General features: G+C 35.4%; 1 protein-coding gene across 2 annotated transcripts in view; it reads left to right on the top strand.

The window, feature by feature from the left end:
* Positions 1 to 23111, top strand: part of Lrp1b (LDL receptor related protein 1B) — a 2085328-nt gene that overhangs the window by 1828949 nt on the left and 233268 nt on the right. For both annotated transcript variants that reach the window (XM_087654909.1, XM_087654910.1), the window contains exons 59-60: positions 319 to 500; positions 8035 to 8234. In XM_087654909.1, the coding sequence (XP_087511035.1) occupies positions 319 to 500; positions 8035 to 8234 (382 nt within the window). The remainder of the gene's footprint in view (positions 1 to 318; positions 501 to 8034; positions 8235 to 23111) is intronic.

Here is a 23111-nt window from a genome sequence, read left to right as displayed (position 1 = left end):
ATCACTAACTGTGATTTCACAAATGAGTCACTAACTGTGCATAAAAACTAACTTTGCAAATAAATAAATCTTAAATTTAAGATTTATTTATTTGCAATAATTTCTATAAATTTATATGTAACTTCAAGAAGAAAAAATACGTATCGAATACTTACTTTAAATAAGCAATGTGCTGTGCTAAATTGTTCTCTTCTTTATCTAAATTTAATTTCTTCAGTTTAAATGGAATTCTGTATCTCAATTAAAATCAAGAAACGATTGCTTGATTTTTATTGAAGCCATTTATATTGTTAACTTTCTAAATTCTTATTTTGTTAGGTAGTGCATAACACTGCTGTCCCCAATGCACTTGCTGTTGATTGGATTGGCAAAAACCTCTATTGGTCTGACACAGAGAAAAGGATAATTGAAGTATCGAAACTCAATGGCTTGTACCCTACTGTACTTGTTAGCAAAAGGCTGAAGTTTCCCAGGGACCTGTCGTTAGATCCACGAGCCGGGTTTGTAAAATTGTTAAAAATACTAAATATTTAGACTACTCTCATTATGACAGCTCTCTAGGTTATTAAAATGAAAATTGAAGTAATATATGAATGCATAACACTTTTTACAATCAATTTAGTAAGTATGGCCATAGCAGTCAAAGCAATGAACTTAAAATCTATTATAATATCTGTTTTCTACATATATGAAAAAGATTTTTTCAAAGAGGTCAATAAAATGAACACAAGAAAGAGAAGTAACTGATGTGATGCCTTATACTGTAGAAAAGGGAAGAAGACCCTTAAAGTGTTGACTTGTTCAATGCTGTAAATAGTATAAGCACTGCTGTTAAAGCAGGAGACATATTTGGTACCTATAGATAGCAAATGAGATTACATCATCAAATGAATTCAAGGGGAAAAGCAAAGTACCATGGGAAAGATTAGTTTGGGAACATGAGAATGGGAACATTAATGTGTCAAAACTCTATGGCGATGGTGAAATTTATACAGTATGATCATTTTTATTTACTTCCAATTACATTGTTTTGGTAAGTATAGAGTTAACAACTTTCAATTTTTTACACTAGAAAGTAGCATAATTACATGCTCAAAAGTACTTTTGTAGCTCAACCTACTTAACATGCAGGTTAAAATAACAAATTTAGAGAAACCATGTTATATTAAAATAGGAGAAGGTTAGTGGAAAATCACTTTGAAGAGTAACTGTAGTGACCATACGTTAGCTATCATTCAAATTTGGTTTTTGCTAATACAGTCAATCTCTCTTTTATATCTCTTGTGTTTACAAGTGGAAAATGATGTCATAATGTACGGTATACTTTAATTTTAAACATTAACTTGGCTAATCATACTTGGGATCATACAAGATTTGCACTGTATTACTGTTTCCAAGAGAGTGTACACATTTCAACTTTTCTTTATGTAGTTATGAAATAATTTAATATATTTTAAAACTTTTTATTTACCATAGCAATATAATGTTTAAAAGAATTTTAGCCCAACCATTTATACATGAGTATTACTATGAGTGTTTTAGTAAATATTTGTCAGATATTCTGAATTTAGCTTCCATTTATATTCATTCATAAGTTTGTAGATGATTTCCTTGTTTGCCATTTTGTCAGAAACTTTTTATTTGACTGTCTCATTTCTTGTACTGCTAGAAACTCAAACTGATGGGGGCTTCTTTTTCTAAGCAAGAGAAGATCCTTTACTTCTAATGAAAGAAAACTCCCAGTTTATAAATATAAACAGTATTTCAGAACTTCTTGTTTAAGAAGCAAACACTGTTCATAGTTTAGCTAGTGGAGCTGATCATTCCCTGGGCTTCATTTCTCTCAGGATACAGTTATTACCCTATAAACTGAAAACAGTGTTCCGTTGTCATCAACATAACCCATCAGTAAAATTTTCAATAAGCATAATTCAGGAGAAATTATTGTAGATATTATAAAACCTCCTTTGATTTCATTTTTGGATACTATTTGGATTATAGTACCTGTACACCATTATATAACCAAAGAAATAAATACAATGGTATCATTTATGAAAAAAAGCCACCTCTTTTAATACTACTACTTTTTTTTTTACTACTTTTAATACTGCTAAGTTTAGCACAGTTCTCCTGGTTCTCCAGAAGGAGACAATAGTCAATCTGGATTTTAGCAGTTGTAAGAAGAGCCTTAGACAGAGAATGCCTTTCATTTATAAAATACTGTATGGTTCCAATTCAAAGATGCCACCTAAATTTATGAAACTGATCCTTCCCATATCACATCACTACTGTGATTTGTATGGGATTTAATCTGCCATTGTGACTAACGTCCTATCTTATGAAGAGTTATGAACTTTTTCCTGATGTTGGTGAGAGATAAGTTAACTCTGAGCTGTTTAATGCAATGAAACATCCAAATTTTGAGAGCGCATTTTGGGAGCTATTTTCTAAGTTTGCTTCAGAGAAAAATGTGATTATTTTATGATGTTTCTTACAGTAACATAAGAGTATTCGATCTCAAACTAGTTAAGTTACTTTCTCAGGATTATTTAGTGTGTGTAATATTAAACTACCAATTTCCAAATGGTAGTACCACATTTTTCTACTACATCGTATTTGAGTTTTCAGTAATAAAAAGGCCATGGCTTGAGAGTCTGTTTTTCAGTAAATACTCAAAGAAAGGAGGGAAAATCTTGGGCCACATAAGTCCTGAATATTCCCATCAGAACAGTAAATCTTTCTTTAATAAAAGGAGTAGGCTAACCCTGAATATGTAATATACTATCTAAATCATTGCAAGTTTGCTTTGTTGTTTTAAATACAAGACTTCAAACACCTTTACAAAGCTCTCTCAGGGAACTATAACTTTAGTTCCATACTTTATGTCTAAAAATATATTTTTGTTCACCTATTTTTCCAAATGATCTCTTAACTAACTGCTGAAATAATAGCATGTATCATTCTTATGATTATATGTGAAAGATACATCCCATACTCAGCATCTAAATCCATTATTGCTGATAAATGTGATGATATGATAATGAAGATTATATAGTAAGTATTATCGCATACTTATATATTTTATCTTATGTCAGTCCTTTAAAGACATGGGAAATATAGAAAGAGACATACAAGGTGGTAAAATGAATGGCTTGTAGACCTACTGGGATGAGAGTTCCATATCTTGCGTTTATCCCCTTGAATATATCACTGTTTTCCAAGACCATCAGAAATATTTCCTATGTGAAACACTTTCTAAATGTCTCTAAGTGGACACCAAATGCTCAATGTTTAAGAATATAAAACTGTCCTTTCTTGTAAATGCCTTATCTTTCCATCAAGAAATTAAATATTTTCAGCTTAAAGATCATGGTTTCTATTAAACTCACTGTGGACCAGGGTAATAAACAGGTAATTAAAGATACTCAAAAGTATGGGGTCAGAGGTGTAAAGATGTGTACCAATATCTCTGCAAAAATAGATACATAGTTTAACTGGAATTGACCTATATGTTTCAAAGAAATCAGTGAAAGAATGCTTGCTATGTGACAATGAGATGCTAAGATAAAAATTCAATTTCTAATTTTGCGTAGAAAACAAATATTTCATTAAACTTTGCAGTTACATAAAAACACTTCTGGTAATTTTATAATTAGAAATATTTGACTTCAGTATATTTCTATTTAGGCACAACCCATGAGAAACAAGCATGCATGATTATTTTTATAATTCAGATTTAGAGCTACAATAAGGAGAAAGAAACTTCTCTGTTACATAAATTCTAAAAAAAAAGTAAACCTGTGATACTTATAATTTAATTCATTTCAAACAACCATTTCCTCAAGAGTAGAGAATCTGCTGTTATAGTATAGTTACAACCAGATATTCTTTGGAATATTTATGTGTAATGTAGTTACACAATAGATAATATTGGGCACTAACAATTTTCTTATGTGATCTTGGATAGAGATTGTTTATTATTTGGCGCAATTTAAAATTATAAGCATTTTTATTGATGAAGTTATTATCATATTAATTTTGTTAAACAAACATTTTTACATAGGGAATTGTAAAGATGTTTTATTGTAAAGGCACCATATCCAATTTGGTAATAAAAAAGTTACTGACAAATTTGAAGTACATGTATAATAAATCTTTCTTATATATCTAAAGGAGAAGGTGTTTTGCCTTCAAAATGTAAGAGAGATCCTGTTATGATAACTTATACTCAGTGCAATGGTACCTTTCTTCAATATAGTAGAGATTTTCTTGGTATTTGGTCTAATGAATATTCTATATGTAACATATAGAATAACATAATAACAGTACTAGATACTCATTACCATGCTTATTCATATTCTAAGTATGTTTTAAGTATTAATTCTTGCACTTTTCATTATGACCTTATAAAATGTAAGGTTACTATATGTTTTCTCAAGACTTGAAAAATTTTCGGCTCATAAAGATTAATTAAATCTAGGTTCATGCAGAGATTGGTAAGGAGAGAGACTCGCAGGGCTCAAAGGGAGGAAGGGACCTTAGATGAAATTCCGTATAGTCATGAGAGGGAACTTGTAGAGCTCACCTCCAGCAGAAAGACAGGGTATTGAATGAGGAATAGGGTTGCTATGCCACAGTCCGAAACTCTGAGCCATAGTTGTTCCTGTCTGTAAGAAATGCAGGGATAAAAATGGAGAAGAGCCTGCAGAAAATGAGGTTCAATTACAGGCCTAAAGTAGCATCAAGCTCAAGGGTAGACCCCAAGAGCTCATACTATTACTCAGGCTGTGAAATGCTCATGACTGTCCTCCAAAAGACCCAGCAAGCAGCTGAAAGAGTCAGATGCAGACATTTACATCTAGCCAATGGACAGAAGCTGATGATCCCTGTGGTAGAATTAGGGCAAAGCTAGAAGAAGCTGAGGAGGAGGACCCCCTGTAGGAGGATCACCAGTCTCAGTTAAACTGTACCCCCAAGATCTTTCAGATACTGGACCACTAACCAGGCAGCATACCCAGGCAGCTGATATGAGACCCCCAACACATGTACATAAGGGGACTGCCTGGTCTAGATTCAGTGAGAGAAGATGCACCTAACACTCAAGAGACTGGAGGCCCCAGGGTTTGGGGAGGCCTGTGTTGTAAAAATTTAAAACATAAAAAAAGGTATTGATGTCTTTTACCCACTAGGCCCTCACCCACCTCAGTGCCCCAAGATATCTGCTAGATATCTTGGTGGAAACTCATCCCAACTTTGCAGGAGTCCAGTGTCTCCAGCTGCCGCACACTTTCCTACACTCAAACCATCACATACATGAACACAACACAATAATCTTTGACCCAATTGATAAGATATAATTGCCCACTTACACATACAAAGCCCAGTACCATCCATCCCTTAAGAACATTGATAACCACCTGTAAATACACAGAGCGAGATCTTTATGTCAGCCTCCATTGTCCTGCCATGGCTTCTCTGCCTCTCCCCCTCCTCTCTTCCTCTCTTTGTTCCAGTCTCCTCCTCTTCCCTCAAACTTTTTTCCCCTGCTCATCCTTCCTTCTCATCCAATGACAGACCTCCTTCTATCTTGTACCTGCCTCACTTGTGACATCATCCCACAGGTCTGGTGGAGAAGGGGGATGAGTTGGGAGTGGGGAGGTGAAGACATCCTTTTGGAGAACTGGGAGTGAAGGTATGGGACATGATCCACTATGTAAAATTAGGCTTACATAGTCATGGCAAGACTTGGAATTTCAGTGAAAGCAACCTGTTTCTAGGGTACACTACCTTAGAATACCACATACCACTTCACTGAGAAGATGCTAGTCAACATCCTACTGGAGACTGGAGTCCTTATTCTAATCATACCACTATCCCGAAAGACTAATCATGTGTCATACATATGTATAATGGAGACTCCATAATACAATGGAGAGTCAGTTTGCAGCTCACACTACTATAAAGGCAACAGTCTACATGTCTTACACGCTCACAATCTGCAATTAATTCTTGCTGTGTCCTAAAATCTGAAAGGAATGGCTACAGTTGACAAGGAATTTGCAAACTATAAGGTTAAGCTTTAAGTCCAACTAAGAATAAATTTCCTTAACAAATTCCACCAATTATCGGGCAATCTTTTACTGTAAATGAAATAATTCTGGATTAATATTGTCATGTCCATGTGTATTAGATTCACTCGTGAGGCCTTTTTAGGCAAACATACTTTCTCATTTTGCCTCTTATCCCCCAGTGCTTAGAGTATCTCCATCATAGTGTGGTATCAAGGATCGTTCCACTGTATAGTCCTGCACATGGCTAAGTCATGCAGTAAGGTGTTTTAGCTATTTCCCATCACTGACTTAAGCAGAAGGATTAGCTGATTGTGAAGAAAAGGACTTTACGTTATCATGTGCTATTCGACTATACCAGTATTAAGGCAAAATGATTTTATTGATTATTACTGCACTAATTTTGTATACATCTAAGGAAATAGATATTGTTGCCTTTTGGTACATAACAATCCCAGAGACCCTTCATTGTTCTCTTAGAGTCTCACAAGGATATATCTCTTCGAACCTACCCTGAGCATATGTACTAACACAAATGAAGAAATAAATGGTGGAGAGCAAAAGTAACAGTGTGAATTACATGTGTACACATATATCTTTAAATTGATGAAACACAAGTGAGGGCATATGTCATGAAGAACATAGTGAAAGCCCAGAAGAAAGAGAAAAACATTCAACCATAACCTGGAACTGAATGGAACTAACTGAAAACTGATAAGATATAAATCTTTTAGAACAATTTAAATATTATTTAAGCATTATTTATGTATTCTTTTCACTTTTCAGTATGTGGACTTGAATTTGGACCTTGCATATGCTGGGCAAGCTCTGTATTTCTGGCAACCTCAGCTCTGGGTAGTTTTAAATTTTAATCACATACCACATTTTTAAAATTCATACAGAGTATTTTTACAATATAATATTGTTTATACATCTTGCAAATATGATTAATTAAATGTGAAAGTGTCTATGTAGAAGAATGGAAAGAGCTAGAAAAACAGAAAGTATTAATAAACTTCAAATGTGGTAAGAAAAAGACATAAAGGAACCACTAACAACTATTTGATGATGAGATTTTTCTGACAGAAGTAAAATTAATTTAAATACAGCATTATTCCTTAGTAATATGTTGCTTATCTCTTTTTGTACTTCGTAGCATGCAATGTTAATGGTTAACCCAGCCTGATTAGCATCACTCTCAACATTATCAATATAAATTTTATTTATTTATTTTTGCTCAATCTTCACTTTCTGCCTCAGAATTTCTGATATTGTAGTTCAAATCTTCTATGACATAGAAAGTGCTGTGATGACATGTATCATTAGATACAATATGCCTGCGATTCATATGTTTCTTGTAGGCTTGAGATATAGCAAATGAGTTAATTTAAAATTTCTGATTTTTATAATATAAATATCAACAATTATACCTATAGAGTTGTTATTAATATAACCTCAATGATGTCATTAATTATTGATGTTGATTATTAATGTTAATTAGCATGTTATTAATGATAATCATAATGTCTATTCAAAGCAATGAAATGACTTCTATAGTGTAAATGTGTAGGAAGTCAAAGTTGACAGTAGGCAGGTAGAAGATAGTTGGCTGATAGATAGATGGAGGAAACAAGAATTGGTTGTTTAATTATAACAATAGATACCTTTCATAATTTTACATTCATTAATTGTATGCATCTGAGAATTTACAGGAGTAAAAAAAATCTATGTTTTTGTGTATTAACAAAAACATATGTTTAATGTCAAATGAATATCTCAAACAATATATCTGGCTCATTTGAAAAACAAAAAAATAAGAACAGTTTGCAATAAAGCCAGTCATGAAGGCACAGTTCAGAGATACAGTAAATGTTAATTTGGAAACAGTGAAACAAAAGGCAAATATTTTGTAATGTTTTACTGTAGCAGCTCGGTCAATGAAATGGCTATTGATTTTGTTTTCTAGGAATTTGTACTGGATTGATTGCTGTGAGTATCCTCACATTGGCCGTGTCGGAATGGATGGAACAAATCAGAGTGTTGTCATAGAAACCAAGATTTCTAGACCGATGGCACTAACAATAGACTATGTCAACCATAGACTCTACTGGGCTGATGAAAATCACATTGAATTTAGCAACATGGATGGATCTCATAGACACAAAGGTTGGTCTAACAGTATAAACAACTCAGTATTGCAGAAAACAAAAATTTAAATATTTTTCATCAAACATATTTCTTAATTTAAGGTTAATAAATATTTTGAAAGTATAAATTTGCCTCAATTATATTTTTCTCAATAAACAAATGGATAATGGATTTGTAAATTAATATTTGCATGTTTACCCCTGAATTGTCATATAAAGATAACTTCATCTGGTTTGTGAGTTTTTATTGCAGTCATGTCAAATTTTAGTTTTCTTTAAAAGTTGAAATAAGTATACTTTAATTGAGACTAACGTAAGAGTTCAATGTCAAATTATCACATAATTCATTGTACAGTTGTATACTATAGCAGCAACAATATATAGCTGTCATTTAATAATAACATTCAAGAAATTGTGTGTATATATGAAATCATATATGTACACATAATTAAAACATAAAATTTAATACATCATTGTTTTTACTTTCTATAATGCAGCAGTTTCAAAATTATATCAAATAGGTAAAAGAATTTGATATAAGGGTAAATTATGAGCAGGAAAATGAACATTAAGTTCAAAATAGAGGAAGAAGAAAGAATTAAAAAGAAGTAGCCTCTAGAAAGGAGAGAAATATGGAAAAGTATGGATAAGTATGATACAGATATAACAAACTACAAATGACTGAGGTGAATTCTCAAAATGCTTGAAATGCATGTAAACCTTTTTTCCATTGGGTAATGAAACTGAAATTTTCTTGAATTAACATCACTTTGATTATTTGATATTTTGATTTCTAAACATCTCCTCAAAAATAAGTGATACAGAGTACCCAGTCTCTTAGTGTAATATAATATACTGTTCTTTTTCCTTTGTCCTTTAAGCTTAGGACAGAATCAAAGAACAAAAGAAAAAGAGACACAAAAAGTGAAACAGGGAAGATGCTTTTACTTGCCAGGTCAGACACTGAAAATGTATGCTAGCACAAGGGCCTCAGAAGTCTGGAGCCATGGGAATCAAGGGAAAAGACAAAAAAATCCCCAAGCCTTAGCATCATTAATGCTGTCGATGCTGATGTTTAAACAATTTCAACTTCCTGGCAAATACCGCTGAGTCGTTGAAGTCACTCCTATAACGGAAAACATTGATCAGGGGAACTTATGTATATATAGCTAACTGTTGACAGTCCAACTAGGAACATTAAGAAACCCCACCAGGATGATTGAAGCAGACAATCAGTTAATATATGATTTGAAACTTTGATCACAATAAAAGAAACAACTATTTGTAGCTTTTAAAAGTTCTTTCTACCCAAAGGATCTAAAATAAATTGTTCCTTGAAGTCATAACTTGATAAGATCCAAAGTTTTATCTCTTCCTATGAGTGTCGAGCCTACATTTTTAACCCACAATATGTACTAGGCTTCAATAAGTATATAAATCTGTGCTAAAATTTACTGTAAAGAAAACCACAGAGAAGTATTTATTTTGTTGGTAAATATTGAAACTTCATGGCAATATAAAATATATAAAGTTGACTAATCCTCTTACAGATATAATGTGAAGTAAAACTCACACTAACATTGTGTCTTGCAGTCATGTGACTGTTGGTGACTGTGGGTGAATGTACAAGACAGCAGAATGATGTGGCACAAAATATTTAAAAATAAAACATTTGGCTGAAGTATTAGTTCATCGTGATGTTACTAAATATTAAAATGATTCTACTACAGATCTCCCAGAAATGCGGAGACATTTATTGAGGGACTTACCGCCAGCATGAGGGTACAGGGTAATAATTACGTGGTCCATTCTAATAAGGTGCTGACTGTAGTGAGCCTGGGTTATGCTAATTTTGCAGTCAGTGGGAGGAAGGATTCATGTGCTGTATTGGTAAAGATGACTTTGATTGCTCCGAGCACCACAAGAGTGTGCACATTTGAGGCATAAAATGATAATTCTTTATGATTTTGAGTGACATTTCTCTCTAACCACCTTTCCTTTCCTACTGACAACCAGTATTACACTCAATTATTTATGTTGTTAAACTAGGAAGCCAACTCATTGGGAGAGGCATGTTAACGTTAGAAAGAAATGTGAGAGATGTATAACCAAAGTTTCAGAACCGTGTTGTTTCATACCCAAACTTAAAAAAAAAGGAATCTTAATCCTTAAATTGAGCTGCATGCTTCCAAACATGCCTATTTCTCCAGGTTTACTCAATTTTAACCATAAAGTTATTCTGGAAGCGAAGCATACTTTATTTGCATATGCCGATTTGTGCTTGAGATAGAGTTTCAAGTTGAGTTTGGCCTCAAAATTGCTGGGTAGCTGAGGATGGCCTTGAACTTTAAATGATAATGTCTCTATCTGCAGATTACAGACATAGGCCACCAGTTGGTATTTGTATGGTGCTGTGCCCTTTAGTCCAGGGTAGCGTGCATATCAAGGAACTCCTCTATCAATTGCAGTATATCTTCCACAAATAGATATTTTTGGTTAACAAACCTCTGTTTATTTTCTTGCTTTGAACATGATATAAAATACTACGGAACACATGTGCCCAGCTATGTCCACCGGACTTTCTTCTTCATATTTATATTTCTTAACAATCGCAACATCCCTTGCATCCTGAAACAATATTTCATAAGACTTTACAATATGCTAATTAAATGCTGGCCTAGAAATGTTAAAATTTAATCATTTGCTTATCCCCATAATATCCCCCCACACACAAACACACACAAGCACATTCACCTAAATATATATAATTCAGTGTGTTTATAATGATATTATAATATAAAATAACATAGAAGAAAATATTAATAACATGCTAAAATGTTAAAATGAACTTGGATTATTTTATAATATTTTTAAAATTATATATTCATTGATTCATGTAGAGTTTTTTTCAGATTCTTTCTAATTCATCCATTCACTCATTCCACAGTCATTGGCCCTTTGTAAGATACATTATTCTAAACTATGCAGTTACAAAGATGAAGAAGTCCTTGTCGTCAAGTCAACGTTATATGGCAAAAACTGCTTTGCAGATAAAGTTCTGATTGTAGAAATGGAAACAGGTTTAGTGAAAGCTTTGCAATGCAGACAATTCTTGATTTTGAGAGGCTCTACCAGCCCTTCCAAGTCGGAAAGTATGGAATGTTCTTTGTACAGAGTGGATGGCATATGCGGAGTCCAACAGAGACTAGAAACAGTGTGGCTGTTCTATGATTTGTCTATGGCTGAATGGGATAGAAAAAGTAGATGATGACTCAGATGAACAAGGACAAATTGATGTTGTATTTTGACAAGCCTTATATACTTTGTAATTTGGTAGCCATCCTTTAGGTTGTAGGGAGACATTGGTGGTGTTTAGTTTATAGAATGCTGTTATTAGTTTTGACAGCAGCATGGAAAATGAATGACCCTGGAAGGGCAACCAATTTAAACACTGTTAAAGTACTTCAGGAGAAAATGCTTGAAGTGATAGGGGAATATGGATCTAGTGTCATATTCAATAGTAACTCATCAGGTAAATAGGATAAATTAGTAAACCTAACATTGGAAGGATTAGGATTGTACATCCTAGGTACATGTTTTATATTATTGTTCAGTTACCAAAGAGAAAGTGGCTCCTCTGTATTCTTTTTTTATTTCTTCACTTTACATCCTGCACATTGACTCCCCTCCTCATTATCCCCTCCCACTATCCTTCCCCCATACCCCCTCCCCTTCTCCTCTATGAGGGTACTCCCCTGAGTATCCCTGACCCTGGCACATATTAACTAGTATATTGTATTAGATAGCTTTAAATAGGTTTATTTCTTTACTTGCATTTGACTTGTTATGTTTTAAACCAAGCAGTCACATACATTATCCATCTCTTATAAACACATCCATTCATTTAAGTCCTACTGTGTTCAGGAATGTAGATGTTTCTATACTCACCTTATCAAGTTCCATGAAATCCATCTAACACCAATGAAGCTATTTCAGAGATTAAATAATTACCACAAAGTTGCATAGCTCATAAGCAAGGGATTCAGGTATAATGGCATTCTTCCAAGTTTCAAAGGTTAAGTATTTTCACTCTTCTACAGACTTTATATGTAAAACGATAAAAATGATGCCTGCTTATAATAACCTATATTATCAAGGACTACAATGTATAAATGTGTACAGAGAGATGAAAGTGTATATATTTCGGTTCTTTAAAGCCCATTAAAATGGTATATTTCATTATATTCAATAAATGAGCAAACATAGTAAATCTTTAATACAAACAGCATAACTACACTCAAATTTTTACCTCATCAAATCCTGTTCTGTTTCCTCCTCCTCTTCCTCTTCTTCCTCCTCTTCCTCCTCTTCCTCCTCCTCCTCCTCCTCCTCCCTTCCTGTAGGGGAATAAGACAATGTAACTTAAAATAGAAACTACTGCCTTAGTTCAATGGTTCTCAATTTGTGGGTTCCAATCCTTTTCAAGCAACCCTTTTTGAAAGACATTTTCACAGGAATTACATATCAGATGTCCAGCATATCTGCTATTAACATTATAGTTCATATCTAACAGAAGCAAAATTAAAGTTATGAAGTAGCACCCAAATATTTTTGGTTGGGGTCACATCAGCAAGAGGATCTGTTTTAAAGGTTTACAGCATTAGGAATATTGAAAACAGCTGCTTTAGTTTATTTCAGCTTCTGGAACATATCCTTCTATATATAGCATTTTATGCACAATACTAACCTGTTCCTCCAGGTCTATAGGCTGGGAAACTCAAGATCCAGATGTTGGCATCTTTGACACTTCCAGAATGCTCTGCTTCATAGAAGGGCCTGCATGCATCTCACATAATGAAAAATTGAGGAAACACTCCAAGGGTCCTTCTATAGGAACATTAATCTCATTAAGTAGTAGAGTGTCGATAGACAGACAGATAGATAGATAGATGGATAGGTAGATAGCTTAGATAGATAGACAGATCAAACCAACTCATTCCCAATGGCTAGTTTGTAATACTGTTACATAGTTTGATATTTCCAAACTATCTCCTGAATCTGCAGAAACCTATAAATTGTACTTCAAATTCCTTTCACAGGATTTGAGATCTTTTGTCTTTTACTAGATGCTTGTTACTAAAATAAGATGACTAAAGCCTTCAGAAAGGAACCAGAGCAATGACAAGGTACAAACAAACATTCTGATTCCATAATGAAAACCAAATTAAATACCAGAAAATTCTATTAAGAACAAAAGTTCATTCTATTTTATCAAAGGATATAAATTCAGATTTAGTTCCCATTTTCTATCAACTGTTTCCTTAAACTCATGATATATTAGGAAGATGGTGTCTTGCCAAAGAAAAGGCTGAACATGAGGAGGTATTTTTGATCTTGAGATTTTGTTTGTTTATTGTAGTAGCTTTTCCTCTACTCTCGGGCTGGTTTCTAAGTACAGGTACAGATAAGATGAATATGCATTTTGGAACTTATACTAATTTACATATTTCTGTGAAGATCATGTGTTGGATAGAATTACACACTATAATTCATCAGTGAACTCTCTTTTATGTATTGGATAAACTAAAGCATTCTATGCAATTATGTTGACTTTCCCTGTTCATTTAAAGCGTATGTTGTATCCTGGGTCTGAAGATGTTCATTATCCAAGTGTCAGTATTCAACCTTGTGATTTAGTCACAACCAACATCCTATGGTTGTTTCATCTCTCTGAGAGTCTAATTTATGTTTTAGAGGGGCTGTTTTCTGTGGCTTTTTAACTATACAAATCATATCCCATACATACTGATATCATGGCAGCATACTACTGCATAATATATGTAATTAAAAATATGGAAGATTAAACCACTACTTTTATTTGAGTTTTTGGTCACTTAAAACATCATCCTCTCAGATATGTACAGACAGGAAAGCTAGGGAAAAGGAGGTGTGACTCAGAGGTTCTGTTGCCACAGACTTCTCGGCTCTTGTCCATAGACTAGGATTTCAGTATGTTTCTTTTCTGTAATTTAGCCGAGGTTAAAACAGAGGTATTTGTTTGTAATTATTTATTTATATTCTGTGTGTCTAGTAAATATGGGTGTGTTCATGAGTGAAAGATGTGTGTGTGTGTGTGTGTGTGTGTGTAATATTAGATGTCATTTGCTATTGTTTTTGTTTTAATTTTGTGAAACATGAGTCTATTACAGAACGCAGAGCTTGATTCTGCTGCTGGGCTTAACCAGCGAACCACTGGGATTCTCCTAGCTCCTCACTTTATTTCTGAGCTTCTAATCTCAGAATGGTACTTGGCTTTGCTTGCCGATGGAGGCCAAAATGAGGTCCTTATGCTTGTGAGGCAAACACCATTAGCCACTGATACACTCATCTTAGCCTGGAGAAAGGTTTTTTGTTTGTACTTGGTTTTTATTATTATTATTGAGATTTTTTATTGTTTTAAATCAATTATCTCTTTACTTCAGCTTTCCCCCAGGACAAACAAGAAAATATTCAGAAATACTTGTATATTACATTTCTTTTCTGTTTTTAATTTCAGAAGCATGTTCACAATTTTGCTACTAGAGTTCTAAATCAGATACCTGATTGTGGGAATTCTGGCAGATGGATGTGACCATTAGCCCCAGAAATCAAATATAAAGAACAAAGATGAAGGGCAGCAAGTGAATTTATTATTCATTTGGCCATGATTTATCAGCACTGCCATCTATGAAATTGACATTGACTCTGAGGACCATTAGAGAAATGAGCAAAAGTGTGCATATTTAATCAGTATTGGCCAGACTGTTTTCTATAGATCATATATTTTTTTAGTTCTGATCCTCACAGAATCTTACTGTTGTCAGGGAATTCCTCCGGCCATGAGGAGTGCAGGCAATTCTCAACTTTTTGCCTATGATATTTCAGTATTTGAAGACCATTAGAGGGAAACATCTACTTCTATCTCATGGCATATCTACTAGGGCTGTGGTCCTAGAAAGGGCAAAGCTAGGTTACATAATATGTTTGCTCCTGCTTACAAGTTGGGATCAGTCTCTTCATAGAATGGTCAGGCTTGTAATGTGGACTACAACCTGGAGATTTCCATTTAACACTCGGGAATAGAGCAGGACTTCATTGAGGCTGGCAGTTTTCAGTTTGCTAGAAAGTCCTTGGTTCCTCTTCCTATCTTCGGGCTTGAAGAGGAAAGCTCAGCAGCTTATGCTGACCAGTATCTAATTGATCTGCCAGCTGACATACAAAGTAGTGCTGAACTGGGCTCAAAACGTAAGGCAAAGCAGGGTGGGAGATGGAACATGCCTTTAATCCCAGCCCTGGGAAGCAGAGGCAGACAGATCTCTATGAGTCTCAAACCAGCCTATTCTACAGAGAGAGTTCCAGTGTACCCAGAGCTACACAGAAAAATTTTGTCTGGAAAAAACAAAAATACTTACATACATACATACATACATACATACATACATACAAACAAACATACATACATACAATAAAACAACATTGAAAAAACAATCTTCATGAATCTTATCTTGGTTTTAGCTTTTATTGGGCATTTTAGGCCTAAGCAGAGAATTATTACTGTTCCTCAAAGCAGCCCCAAAATATGTATTACAATTGCAGGAAAGTAAGGAGGCAAAGTGTTGAATTTATGTAAAGGATTCTGTGTGATATTGCCTATAGGGTACCTTTTTTTCTTTTGGTATATTATAATTTTATCTCACTTTTTATTTTCTTCTATTATTTTTAATTTATTCATTCACTTTCCACCCCAATCACTGCCATCGTTTGTCTTGGTCCCCTCTCACACAATCTTTCCCCCATCCTCCCTCTCCTCTGCTGGAGGGTAGAGGACCCCTAAGTCATATCCCCACCTTGGTACATCAAGTCTCTAAAGGACTATGGCATTCTCTTCCAGAGGACACACAAGTCATCCCAGTCAGGGGAACAGGATCCACAGACAGGCAACAGCTTTAGGTATAGCATCTGTGCCACCCACAGGAAGACCATAATGCACATTTGCTATATATGTGCAGGAAGCCTAGACCCAACACAGAGATGCTCTTTGGCTAGTTGCTCAGTCTCTGAGAACCCCAAATTGTCCAGGTTAGTTGACTCTGTTGGTCTTCCTGTGGAGTTTCTATCCCCTCAGGAGCATTCAGCCAACTCTTCCATACAACTCGCTGACCTTTGTCCAGTATTTGGTTATAGGCCTCTGTACCTGTTTCAGTCAGTCAATGGTGAGCGGAACCTCTCATGAGACAGTTATGATAAGCCCTTGTCTGCAAGCATAACAGAGTATCATAAATATCTCAGGGATTGGTGCTTGCCTTTGAGCTGTGTCACAAGTTGGGCCAGATATTGGTTGACCATTCCCTCAGTTAAGTTTCTATCTTTTTCCCTGCATTTCTTGCAGACTGAGCAAGTTTTGGGTCAAAAGTTTTGTGGGTGGGTGGGTTGGTATCCTTATCCCTCCCATGGGGCACCATGTCAGTTTCAATGTCTCCACTGCTAGCAGTGTTAGCTAAAGTAAAAAACGCCCCCCCCCATAGAATTTTGAGAGCATCAACCATTTCAGGTCTGTGGCACATCCTAGAGTGGCCACACCACTCCTTCCAGCCATCAATTTCCATTCACTCTTGTGTCCCTCTTGTCTTCTCTCCTGTCTCTCCCAACACTGGATTCTTAACCTCACATTCTTTTCCTATTCCCTCTTCAATCTAGGTTGTTCAGTGGAGATTGGCTCCCTCTATTTGACTCATAACAATTTTACTCCCCATTCTAAATGAGATTCAAGCATCCTCACTTGGACCTACCCTCTTGTTTAGCTACTTTGGCTCTGAGGAATGTAGCATAGGTATACTGCAGTTTTTGGCTAATAACCAAATATGTGAGTACATACTATGAATTTCCTTTAGGGTCTGGGTTAACTCACTTAGGATGCTATTCTCAAGTTCTATCCATTTGACTGTTAAATTCATGAAGTCCTTGTTTTTAATGGCTCAGTAGCATTCCATTGTGTGGATGAACTGCATAATATGTATCCATTTTTGTTTGAGAGGCATCTAGGTTGTTGCCACTTTCTGGCTATTATAAATAAAGCTGTTGTGAATAGGTATCTGTGTGATATGGCATAATTAGGTATATTTCTAAGTGAGCTGTATCTTGGCCTTCAGGTCGAACTCTTCTCAATTTCATGAAATGTGCCAGGTTGATTTCGAGAGTGATTGTACAAATTTTTACTCCCATCAGCAGTAGTGGAATCTTCCTTAAGCTCCACATTCTTATTAGCAGATGCTATTGTTTGGGTTTTTGATTTTAACCATTCTCGTTGGTGTAGTATGGAATTTCAAGGTCACTTTGATTTGCATTTCCCTGATGAATTCGGATGTTGAAGATGCCTTTAAGTGCTTCTTGGCCAGTTGAATTTCCTCTGTCAAAATTCTCAGTATAGCTCTCTATCCAGTTTTTAAATTGTGTTATTTGGTTTATTGTCACACTTCTTCAGTTCTTTATATAATTTGTATCTAAGCCCTCTCTCAGATGTAGGGTTGTTGAAGTTCTTTCCCCAATGTGTAGGCTGCAATTTTATCTTATTGAAGCTTTTCAGTTTCATAAAATCTCATTTATTAATTGCAGTTTTTAGTTCCTTAGTCATTCTGTTCAGGAAGTTGTCTCCTGTGCCAATGTGTTCAAGGTTTTTCCACACTTTCTCATCTATGAGATATAGTGTATATGGTTTTATGTTGCTACCTTTGATCCATTTGGACTTGGGTTTTATACAGGGTGATAAATATGGATCTATTTGCATTATTCTACGTGCAGACATGCAGTTTCACCAGTACCATTAGTTGAAGATGCTCTCCCTTTTCTGTTGTATTCTTTCTTCATCAAAATTCAAGTGTCTATAGGTGTGTGGGTTTATTTCTGGGACTTCATCTTGATTCCATTTATCAGGCTGTCTGATACTTCACCAATACCATGCAGTTTTTATTATTATTTCTCTATAATACAGCTTGAAAGGAGAGATGTTGATACCCCCAAATGTTCTTTTACTGTACCAGATTGTTTTAGCTATCCTGGTTTTATTGTTGTTGTTAGTTTTCCACATAAAGTTGACAGTTTGTCTTTAAAGTTCTGTAAAGAATTTTGTGGGAATATTGATAGGAACTGCATATAACCTCTAGATAGGTTTTGGTAAGGAGGGCATTTTTACTATGTTAATCCTGTGGATCCACGAGATCTTTCCATCTTCTGAAATCTTCAATTTCTTCCTTCAAAGACTCAAATTTTCTGTCATATGAGTCTTTCACTTGGTTAGAGTTACACTACAAAATTTTATATTATTTGTGACTATTGTGAAGGCTGTTGTTTCCTTGTTTTTTTCAGCCCATTTATTGTTTGTAAGAAGGAGGGCTACTGCTTTATGTTTGTTTGTTAATTTTTTATCCATCTACTTTCTTGAGGTTGTTTTTCAGCTATAGGAGCTCTTTTGTAGAGTGGTTGGTTTCACTTATGTAGACTATCGTATCATCTGTGATTAGTGACACTTTCACTTCTTCCTTTCCAGTTCCTTCTTCCTTTAGAATTTGTCTCACCTTGACCTTCTCTAGCTGTCTTAATTCTCTAGCAACAAAAGCTATTCAGGAGCCTGAAGAGATAGAGAGAGAGTGGACAGCCTTGTCTTATCTTTGATTTTAGTGAAATTGCTTTAAGTTTCTTTCCATTTAATTTTATGTTGGCTATTGGCTTATTGTATATTGCTTTTATTGTGCTTATATATGTGCCTTGTATTGCTGATCTCTTCATGACTTTTAACCTTAGGGGGTATTGGGTTCTGTCAAAGTCCCTTTTCGTGTATAATGAGATGATCATAATTTTTTCTTTCAGTTTCTTTATATGGTGGATTATACTGATAGATTATCATATATTAAATCAACTCTGAATTCCTGGGATGAAGCCGATTTGGTCATGGTGGAAGAAGTTTTTGATAAGTTCTTGGATTAGATTTAAGAATATTTTATTGAGTATTTTTACATCAAGGTTCATAAGGGAGATTGGTCTGAAACCCACTTTCTTTGTTGAGTCTTTGTGTGGTTTAAATATCATGGTGACAATGGCCTCTTAGAATGCATTTGGCAATGTTCCTTTTGTTTCTGTTTTGTGGAATATTTTAAGGTACTGGTTTTAGCTCTCCTTTGAAAGCCTGATAGAATTCTGTCCCTAGCCCAGGGCTGTTTGTGGTTGGGAGGCTTATAATAACTGCTTCTATTTCTTTACATCATAGGATTGTTTATTTGTTTATGGGATCTGATTTAAATTTGGTATGTGGTATCATCTATCTAGAAAATCATCCACTTTCTTTATGTTTTCCAATGTTATGGACTAGGCTTTTGATGCAGGACTTAATGAGTTTTTCAATTTCCTCCATGTCTGTTGTCTCTCTCGTCACTCCTGGTTTGGCTAATTTGGATGCTGTCTTTGCCTTTTCATTTGTTTGGCTAAGGTTTTGTCTATCTTGATGCTTTTCTCAAAGAAGCAGCCCTAGGTTTTGTTGATTCTTTGTGTAGTTCTCTTTGTTCTAACTGATTGATTTTAGTTGGGATATTTCTTGCTGTCTATTCTTTGGTGTATTTGCTTCTTCTTTGTCTAGAGCTTTCAGGTATACATTTAAACCGAATTGAAGACATTTAATGCTATAAACTTTCCTCAGAACTATTTTCATTATGTCATATACGTTTTGGCATTTTTTTATTTTCATTGAATTCTAGAAAGTTTTGATTTCTTTCTTTATTTCTTCTTTGATCCAGTGATGGTTCAGTAGATAGTTGTTCATTTTACATGAGTTTATAAGCATTCTATTGTTTTTGTTGTCACTGAAGTACAGTTTTAAATCATGGTGATCTAATAAGCAAGGGGTTATTTCAGTTTACTCGAATCAGCTGAGGTTTGTTTTGTGACCAATTATATGGTCAATTTTAGAAAAGGATACATGAGGTGATGAGAAGAAACTATAATTTTTTTCTGTTGGGGTAAAATACTTTGTAGATATCTCTTAGGTCCATTTAACTTATATCTCTTAGTTTCATTATTTCTCTATTTAGTTTGGTTTGCATGACTGGTCCATTGGTGCAAATAGGATGTTGAAATCTCCCATGATTTTTTTATTGATTTTTTTTATTTAATACATTTCTGTTATCCCCCTTCCCAGTTAAACCCCCTATGCCCTCTTCCACCCCCTGCTTCTATGAGGGTGCTCTCTCACCCACACACCCACTCCTGCCTCACCACCCTAACATTACCCTATACTGGGTCATCCACTGAACCAAGGGGCTCCCTTCCTATTGATGCCAGATAAGAAAATCCTCTGCTACATATGCAGCTGGAGCCATGGGTTCCTACATGTGTACACTTTGTTTGATGTTTTAGTCCCTGGGAGCTTGGGGGAGGGGGGTCTGGTTGGTTGATATCATTGTTATTCCTATGGGATTGTTAACCCCTTTAGCTCCTTATGCTAAAGCTCCCATGCTTAGTCCAGTGCTTAGCTGCATGTATCCTCATCTGTATTGGTCAGGCTCTGGCAGAGCTTCTCAGGGGACAGCTATACCAGGATCCTGTCAGCAAGCACTTCTTGGCATCAGCAATAACATCTGGGTTTGGTGTCTACAAATGGGATGGATCCCTAGATGGGGCAGTCTATGGATGGCCTTTCCTTCAGTTTCTGCTCCACTCTTTGTACGTGCATTTCCTTTAGACAGGAGCATTCTGGCTTAATATTTTTGATATGGATGGGTGGCCCCAACTCTCAAATGGGGGCCATGATTAACCTCTGGGTATGATCTCTACAGGTTCTCTCTCCCCTTTGTTGGGTGTTTTCAGCTAATGTCATCCCTGTTGGGTACTTGGAAACTTGTGGATCCCTGGCATCTGGAACTTTCTAGTGGCTAACCAGTTTCCCATTTCCCACTGGTGTATACCTCAATTCACTTTTCTGACCCTCTGTACTTCGCTCCAGTCTCCTCCCACCCCTGATCCTGCTCTCCTTTCCTATTTTCCTCCTCTCTTTCTGTCCCACATTCTTCCTTCCCACTACCTCTCCTGATTATTTTCTTCTCCCTTCTGAGTAGGACTGAAGCATGCATACTTTGGTCTTCCTTCGTCAGGGGTTTCATATGTTTTGTGAGTTTTATCATGGGTATTCTGAGCTTTTTTTGTTAATATCCACTTATTAGTATTTACATACTATGCATGTTTTTCTGTGATAGGGTTACCTCACTCAGGATGATATTTTCTAGTTCCATCCATTGTCTATGAATTTTTTGAAGTTATTGTTTTTAATAGCTGAGAATTGTGTGTCATATTTTCTGTGTCCATTTCTCTCTTGAGGGACATCTGAGTTGTTTCCAGCTTCTGGCTATTATAAATAAGGCTGCTATGAACATAGTAGAGCTTGTGTCCTTGTTATATGTTGGAGCATCTTTTGAGTATATGCCCAGTCCTGATATAGCTGGATCTGTAGGTAGTATCACATCCAATTTTTTGAGGAACCACTAGACTGATTTCCAGAGTGGTTGCACCAGCTTGCAATCCTACCAGCAATGAAGAAGTGTTCCTCTTTCACCACATCCTTGCCAGCATCTGCTGTCACATGAATTTTTAATCTTAGCCATTCTGAGTGATGTGAGGTGGAATCTCAGGGTCGTTTTGATCTCATGTCCCTGCTAACTAAGAATATTGAACATTTATTTAGGTACATTCCTCTGGGAAAAGTGCACTTTTTCCAGAAAGTGTTTATTGCTCTTATAGCCCTGGTAAATGGACTAGTGAATCAGCTTTCTGAGAATCCTGGGCCATGTATGCTTCTGTAGCTCTATGAATTACACATCTTACTATCTGTTTTGGAGAGAGTCCTACAATTTTAGGTAAATAGGAACACAATACTGTTTAGTGATTAGGTGTTCAATATTTTAAACATCTTCCAGAAATATATTTCTAGGGGCAGATGAATTACATAGCAGTTAAGAGTATTTACTGATGTTACAAAGGACCAAGTTTAGTTCCCATAGCCACATGTGGGGTCATAAACCTCTGATGTGTAATTAAAATTTTAGAGGATCCAACACACTTTATGATCTATAGAGATATAAGTTATATATGTAATACATGTAGATGCATACAGTCAATAAGCTTAAACATTTTAGACGTGTAGAATGTCATAACCTTTACATGTATAGATAGGTTAGAAACCACATGTCCATGTAACTTAGAATCCTCATTTAAAATGTCAGAATATAATAGAAATTCATAAATATGCCTTTGTCAAGTTTATGTCAGTGGTGCTTTTCTTGTTTCAGGGATTATAGTCGTATTATCATGAGAAGATGCATTGAGGAAAAGTTTAATTTTAAACATAATATATTATAATTTTTATATTTTTATTCATAACACTGTAGGAAAGATTACATTTATTCTTTTCTTTTTTATAATAATAATAGTTTATTTATTTATTTGTTTTCATCTTTATTAACTTGGGTATTTCTAATTTACATTTCAATTGTTATTCCCTTTCCCGATTTCCAGGCCAACATCCCCCTAACTTTTTCTCCTCCCCTTCTCTATGGGTGTTCCCCTCCCAATCCTCCCCTCATTACCGCCCTCCCCCCAACAATCCCGTTTACTGAGGGTTCAGTCTTGGCAGGACCAAAGGCTTCCCCTTCCACTGGTGCTCTTACTAAGCTATTCATTGCTACCTATGAGGTTGGAGTCCAGGGTCAGTCCATGTATAGTCTTTCAGTAGTGGCTTAGAAGCTCTGGTTGGTTGGCATTGTTGGTCATATGGGGTCTCAAACCACTTCAAGCTCTTTCAGTCCTTTCTCTGATTCCT

Source organism: Rattus norvegicus, chromosome 3, assembly GCF_021556685.1.
Source record: "Rattus norvegicus strain SHRSP/BbbUtx chromosome 3, alternate assembly SHRSP_T2T, whole genome shotgun sequence".
Classification (NCBI taxonomy): domain Eukaryota; kingdom Metazoa; phylum Chordata; class Mammalia; order Rodentia; family Muridae; genus Rattus; species Rattus norvegicus.
This window is presented reverse-complemented; position numbering and strand designations above follow the sequence as displayed.